This window comes from Lipotes vexillifer, unplaced genomic scaffold, assembly GCF_000442215.2.
Source record: "Lipotes vexillifer unplaced genomic scaffold, Lipotes_vexillifer_v1.1 scaffold196, whole genome shotgun sequence".
Lineage (NCBI taxonomy): Eukaryota > Metazoa > Chordata > Mammalia > Artiodactyla > Lipotidae > Lipotes > Lipotes vexillifer.
The window spans coordinates 2,878,466-2,886,186 of record NW_006775077.1 but is presented as its reverse complement, the minus strand read 5'-3'; the positions used below and the strand labels follow the sequence as shown (position 1 = coordinate 2,886,186).

At 39.6% G+C, this 7,721-nt stretch overlaps 1 protein-coding gene across 1 annotated transcript in view; it reads right to left on the bottom strand.

The window, feature by feature from the left end:
- Nucleotides 1-1,439: 1,439 nt before the first annotated feature.
- The window catches only part of CYB5A (cytochrome b5 type A), a 26,897-nt gene continuing 20,615 nt past the window's right edge, over nt 1,440-7,721 (bottom strand). Inside the window, exons 3-5 of the mRNA XM_007449672.1 lie at nt 7,266-7,295; nt 3,517-3,551; nt 1,440-1,788 (exon numbers count right to left, since the gene is read on the bottom strand). Of these exons, the coding sequence (XP_007449734.1) occupies nt 1,707-1,788; nt 3,517-3,551; nt 7,266-7,295 (147 nt within the window). The 3' untranslated portion in view covers nt 1,440-1,706. The remainder of the gene's footprint in view (nt 1,789-3,516; nt 3,552-7,265; nt 7,296-7,721) is intronic.

The window sequence follows — 7,721 nt, the reverse complement described above, 5'->3', positions numbered from 1 at the left end:
TGCTCTCCTATCTTAGAGGAAGAACTGTGGAACTCATCAAAAAGCAGAGTGAAGGTCCAACAGTCATTTTTTTTTTTTTTTTTTTTGTGGTATGCGGGCCTCTCACCATTGTGGCCTCTCCCGTTGCGGAGCACAGGCTCCAGACACACAGGCCCAGTGGCCATGCCTCACGGGCCCAGGTGCTCCGCGGCATGTGGGATCTTCCCAGACCGGGGCACGAACCCGTGTCCCCTGCATCGGCAGGCGGACTCTCAACCGCTGCGCCACCAGGGAAGCCCATCCAACAGTCATTTTTATTTAGCTACTGACCTATCCATGATTACACAGTCACGACAGCACGTTACAGCAGAGCCTGCTGACTCGTCTGTCGATGTATCAAAACGCAGAGGGATGTGTTGGGCACTTCAAGTTCATTACAAGAGGCATGATTTTGTTCCAGGCTTGTGTTTATTAAAATCTAAACAAAGGATTCCTCTGCAAGGCATTTTCCCATGTGATAGAGACAGCTGCCCCACTGCCCTCCTACATTCGCTCTAACTTCCAGTGACAAAAAAGGCAGAGGGTAATACATGTCATTGATTATAAAAATCTATGCTCTGTAATTTAAACAAATTCCTTTCCAATGTGTTTAGTTATTTCTGAAGAACTCCATGGCTCGTCAGTCGGCGAGCAGGCCAATGAACAATCATTGCTAACTACAAAGTACTTCGAGTCTATAAATTCAACTCTCAAGTTTCGACATTTAAAGAAAAAAGCACTGGGCAGAGCAAAATAAACAAAGATGGGATGACTGAATCAGTCCACTCCATCAGTCCACACCAGAGTTCTTCATGGCCCATCACCAGAGCTAAATTTCTTCAAAAATCAGATTCCAAATATCCCACAATCTCTTTCAAATGTGTGTTTTTACAAATTAGGGAATCAACATTTCTTTACAGGAGCATGTAAACAGTTTTCACCTTTGCAGAAGGAGTCTGTAAAACCTGAGAACCTGTATAACTGAGAATCTCTTCGAAACGACATTTTTAAGCTGAGAGAATGGACAGTGGTAATGTTCTCTCATGGTTCACAGTCTTTTGTTGATGTTGCTGGTGTTTTTAATCAAAGAAAAGACGGAGTATCTTTTCTAGGTCTTGCAGGCCACTTTCTCTTTTTATCATCTATATGATTGTTCAAGTAGAACAATTATTAGAAATCTTTAAGCTATTATTTCTGGGCCTTCCTTAATTTCTTTTAAAAAAAAACTACACTGGAAACATTCAATACCTGATTATTCAATTAGATGAAGCAGCACAAGAAGAGATCCAAGGACACCCCTGCTCACATCAGACAGACAACTTGGATCTGAAAGATGAGCAAATTAAATGACCGCCAAATAATCAGATTCCAAACATTAAAGACAATTACATATCAGACAGACAGCCAAACATGGTGGTATGTTTTAAAAGATTGTGCCCACAATAAGCAAATGACATAGTGATGGAACATCAAAACAAAGCTGATGAATAAAAAGGCACACTCTAAAAGTTCAGGAGTAGAAAGAACAATTGTTTTCGTTTGTTTTGTGTCTAACGTAGGAGGAAAGGCAAACAGGTGTATTCAAATCATGTTCAGGTGCGGGGTTCTGTCAGCTGATGAAGTTAACGGTGGCTTCTTTCTCCCCAGACCTAAGCAGTCTTTCCTTCCATTGGCTTCTGATAACGTGTTTAGTGTTCCGACGTGTAGAAGTGATACATCAGGGCTACAACCAGTGCTGAGATGGCTGGGATCACCCAATTGGTCCACCAGCTGGAAAGAAACAGCAGTGACGCTTGCATGGTGTTCGAAGGAGGGCACTCAAAACTGTGCTCCTTCTCTGTACCATGAAAGTCACCATGGCATGTTTTTATTACCTCTCTTTTTTGGATGAAAAGGTAACTGAATTGCTGAAAGTGCAGTGAGTACAACACATGTCCTGGTATACTGGCAACTGGTCTGTCCTTCCAGTCTTATAAGAAAACTAATGTCCTCCCAGTTCCATTTAGATCTGTTTCTATGTACTTATACAAAGAGCTATGAATCACTCCCCCAACAGATGCCACCTAGAACTAGTGACTTATCGAAAAGACATCAACTCTGGGTTACATATCACACGAAAGTGAATATTCCTAGCAGGTTTTATTCTAGTTACATCTGTAAGTGAAGAACTGAAAATGGCACTGAACTGAGAACCAGAAGACCAAGGTTCTCATTTCAAGAGAGCCATCAGCAAGCTCTATAGCCAAGAGCAAATCACGTCCCCTGAGCATAAAGTTAAGGAGTTTGAAGCATGGGATACTACGGTTGCTACTAGCACCACAGCTCAACATTCTGTGATTTTGTTTTAAAAATCTACTCTTTACATGTGTGTAGTAGGTTTAACATGTTAATAAACAACATGCCCAAATTACTTAATCTGTGGTCCATAGGTGTCAATTCACAAAAATCCCTAATTTACACATTGTTCAGTCCTGATGCATAGAATTTTTGATCTACTATAAATGACAGATGATATCAGGGGCAGAGTCAGGAAGATCTTCAATACAGATTTGAACCTATAATTTCTTAGAAAACAGAAATTAATGTATAGGTTTTAGAATCTGAATAAAGAGCCGGTAACAGCTACGTATACATATATTTTCTGTCATAAACTTTCTACCCTTTAATATTCTTCACATATCAACCCATTCAAAGATCAAGTTCAAAATAAAGATTTAAATTGCAAAAGGATTATAAGTGTAATTTCGTAGGTTTTCAGTTTCCATTTAGGAGACTGACATTTCAGGGGAAAGCAAGAGGAAATAAGGAAATACTGCAGGGAATGTACCAGAACACTGACAGCCTGGAGGCAGCAAAATTTGACAGGGCGAAACTAATAAGCAGGACTGTGTAGCTTTGAGCTTGAGTCCCCCAAAAATGTATATAATGGCAATTAAACAAGTCAGGATAGTAGAGCTGCCAAAAATGTCATTATGATCTTAAACTATAATAAAACAGTCTAGTCCCTAGAACAAGTGATTCATGCTACACTGGATTACTGCGTTCGATTTTAAGACCAACCTAAAAAAGGGACAAGGGAAAACTGAGCCATGCTTAGGGAGGTATAATCATGACAACTTAAGAAACTGACCACATGTCAAATGAGGAAGGAAATGAGGAATGTCCGCCTGGAGATTAAAAGATTGCCCAGGTCACAGGACTGCCATGGGGGAACAGGAGACTACATTTGTTCTGTTCCTTAAAGTAGATGCAGCTGGAGGGTGAGATCTGGGGTCGCTCTAAAGTGTCCACGGTCGGAGCTGTCAGACAGTTGAGGAGGGAAGGGCCTGGGTAGTCCGGGTGCTAAGTGGAGATGGCCCCTGGCCTGTCCACTGAGAGGCACATGGCAGGAGCCAGAGCAACAGAGGAGTCTCGGATGAGGGGAGAGGCCCCCAGTCCAACTCTGATTTTAGGAGCCTTCTGATCACAATAATGCTTTTAAAGAAAACTACCACATACCTGGAATTAGAATCAATAGTAGTAATAAGAGTTTCCTGAAACACAAGAGAAAAAAGTAAAGTAAGTTAAGGGGAACATCTAAACATTTATTGAATTGACTAAAACCTGTTTTAAAACAAGATCACAGGGCTTCCCTGGCGGCGCAGTGGTTGAGAGTCTGCCTGCCGATGCAGGGGACGCAGGTTCGTGCCCCGGTCCGGGAAGACGCCACGTGCCGCGGAGAGGCTGGGCCCGTGAGCCATGGCCGCTGAGCCTGCGCGTCCGGAGCCTGTGCTCCGCAGCGGGAGAGGCCACGACAGTGAGAGGCCCACATACCACAAAAAAAAAAAAAAAACAAAAAAACAAGATCACAATAGTTTATTCAATTCATTCTTCTTATTCAGTGCATTCTTCAAAAAAAGTTGAAAGGGAAAATTATATCATAAACTTCTCACCTGAATACCTAATTTCACCATTTTTTCAGAAGAAGAAAAATTAGATAATTTGAAAGAAAATGTTAAAAATTAATAGGCTACCTAAAATATTCTGCACATCTAAATACTTTAACATAGAAACCGAACACAGGTATCATTTATACATATACAGAACCTATCATTATCTTTAAAGTTTCATTATCTTTAAGTTTCATTCTTCAAAAGCATGAATAATGATGTTCAATAAAAACATCAGTTATTTCATCAAATCTCATATGAAGTAAAAGTGTACGCAGATTATATAAGAAGACGTGTCAACCAAAAAGAAAAAATGAGAAGTATCACTTAAATTACAACAGTCTGGGCCACCTTTCCTGGCCTTCTTTAACTCTGTCAAGAAGGCTCTAAAAAGGCACTGGAGGCATCACAGGCTGACTTCACACTGTCACCCACCAAGAAACCTTCAAATGCCGCGTTCTTTCAGTTGCAGCCTGTATTACTTTCCAGCACTTTCTGAGAGGGGTCCTTCCTGTCAGTACCATGAAAATGAACTATGGATGGCTCTAGGAAGGTGCATACTTCCCCAAACAGTGGGGTAACTAAGGCCTAGTGAAATGTAAGCTTTTTCGGTCTTAAAAACTTGTTAAGAAGCATTCTTTTGAAGCGCCACACCAGCAAAAGCATTAGTGCCTCAAAGAAAGGTTGCCAGAAATAAGGCAGCTTCACAGAGAGTTCTATCTCTGTAGTTTCCCAAAACACAAGATAAAAAACCATTAGCAAAACAATCAGTGATTAGCAGTGAGGCAAAGCTACACACAGCAAGGCGAGTTAAAAGACATTCCCGTGGAAAAGCAGAAACCTTCCAGGAAGAGCAAGCAAAGCAGTTATGAGACCCACCAACCTGGTAACATGGCCTTTAAGATTCCTGACACAGGAGGAGGGAAAAAAATAGTCATTTAAAAGAAAACTTCACAGTTATTATCTTTTTAAGCAATATTAAATCTTAGAGACTACAAAATGTATTCATAACTACTGCAAGATTAGGTTTCAAATTTTGCATAGATGAATAAAATTAATAAGGATTACTAGAAGTAACTGGACAATGAGAAAATATTATTTAGCTATTAGAGACATATAAAGAAAGACATAATCAGTTCTGAAACAAATGCAACAGTTCATTTAAGGTAAAATGTTATTGTCACACTAGAAAGCTAAGCCTGAAATAGTAAACAGAAGGCAAACACGGATCTGTTATTTTGTTATACTGAGCACATGCATTTCACCAAACACGCTGACAACTCGGCATGGAAACTTGGCTGGCTTGCCTTCCACTACTAGTGCATCGTCTCCACCAGCAACAACAATGATCCTCTAAAGAGCTGAACTGTAAAAGATAATACGCATTTTTGATTGCTTATTATCTGTTAGGCTCTTAACCCAGGGATGCTTAAGAGTTAAGGCAAGTTTGAATTACCACTTAGCACTTGGGCCACAGTTGGGTTTTGGTATGTAACTAACAAATTTGTCAGAACAGGGAAAAGAGACTCTGGTCTTTATTACAGGCTGTGCCTCCTGTTCACTCCGTGACCCTGAGGGGTTCAATTTCAAACAGGAAAAGGTTAACAATGAAATCAGTACATGATAAGCTCTCAATAAAAGCATGCAAAGCCCATCGAGCTTTTGTAAATCAAAGTCACCTCATTTATAACTTCATCTCACTTAGCCTATTTCTTCACTGGAAGGCTTTCCTAAAAATACTGCTGATGGAGTGATGCCTTTTATGCAAAGGCTAGAGCCTACGGGGGCATGAGAGACTTGCAACTGCCAAGCCTTAAATGGGTGCTAGCAGTGGTTCTGCAATGTGTGACCTTGAACAAGGTCAAAGCTTGGAACAAGGTTGAGTTTCATCGCCTTCACCTTCCCTAGAAGGTCCAGGGATTCCCCCATGATATCATGAGAACCAAATCAATTCACTAACATAGCAATGTTTTGAAAACTGCAACCACAAAATCCTATCAGTAGGTATTGCCACTAATGATATCATCCATGTCAAATTGATAGATCTGGATTTGCTTACTTAAAAATGCATCTCTGTGTCTACAAATATCTTAACTTGGCAACGTCACCTATTTCCCTTTGGGCAGGTTCAAGCTAATAATCTTTGGTGCAGCTTATTTCACAATTTGAATATCTTCAGCAGGCAAAATTTCAAAAATTCAGACCACAGTGTACATTTATCAGACTGGAGATAGATGGAATGGTTATAAGACACACCCAACAAGGAACACTCTATTCTGATAAACTCGAAGCACAGAAAAGATAAATCTAGGAAAGTGGTCATGTATTTTCTTTCACTGTGTTTGCTTATGGCCTCTAAGAAAAACAGCAAGTTCCTGTCCCATATTCCTCCAGTTCTGCTCTAAAGTCAGCAAAGTCACATATCTTCTAAAGGAAGAGTCTGTCTTTCAGAAGTAAAACAGTTATGTAGGAGATCTTAGCTCTAATTGGTGCTTGCTTTCTGCTGGTAGGAATCGTGGTTCAGGACATGGTTGGACCTACATTAGCTCCAAGTTCAGGTAACAAGCCTTAGCAAATCCTTGTTTTACTACAGCTGAATTATATACACCAAGCTTACTAACATACTGAACACCTAATGGGAAAAATTACACTTTTTCCCTGACAGACTTTAGAGAAAAAGCAAAAAACTTCATGTATCACAGAATTTCAACAGTCCAAAAAGGAGCCTCAAAAAAGGTACTAAGTCATCTAAGTGAGGTGATCAGTTCAGAGAGAAGGGCTAGTGAACCAGGGCATAAAAGTAGCACTACTAGAATTATTTTCCTTCCTTAAGGAAAAATACATCAAAATGTTCTTTAATTAGCATTAAATTCAACCAACAAATATTTACTGAACACCTACTATGTCCCAGAGACGTGAAGATGAAGAAGACATAGGTAGTGTCCTTAAAGGTTTAAGTATTAAGACCTCTGCTCAGATTTTAAGTTCTCTGAAAAGAATGCTTATGTCAAATCTTTCAGATCAGAAGCACAATGCTACTTATAAAAAGTAACTCTTCAAAAGGTATCTGTTGATAATTATGGTGAAAAAGTTATTTTAAGTATTGAGAGTCTTGTGACGAGAATACACAAGCTATCCTAATGAAATATACTGAGCAGCCTAAACAAACAAAAAATTTTGCTGAGACAACAGGGTACATATTTATCTAACCTAGAAAGACCTATGCTGGCCTCAGGTAAATAAATGCCCTCCAGTTTGACAGGTATGAAATACAGTGCAGATAACTATAGCTGAGATACTGGAGATGGTCACACTTACCGAAGGCTTGGTTATTTTTGACCTGTCATCCTGCAATTAAGAAAAAAAAAGTAAGGTCCATTATGAAAGGAAAAACATCTGTAAAACTATCATTTCCAAAGTACTCACTTTTACTGAGATTTAAAAAAAAAATTATTATTCAGTAATTAGCATTTTAGGTTCCATCTAGGTTATCAAATACACAGTTTGATCCATCTGACTGCAAAAATTAATAGCAGATTAAGTGCCTAGATTTACTTCGATCTAGCATTCCAAAGTTTAAAATAGCATCCATGATAGTCATATTTATATTATATATTTATGAGACACGGATTCTGATCTGTAATTCAGGGAGCAGCTGAGACCTACTTAGATTCTTCCCTTCTATCCTCTGAAATTCACTTTGAGGTGGGGTGGGATAGGGTGTGTGTGTGTGTGTGTGTGTGTGTGTGTGTGTGTGTGTGTGTGTGTGTGTGT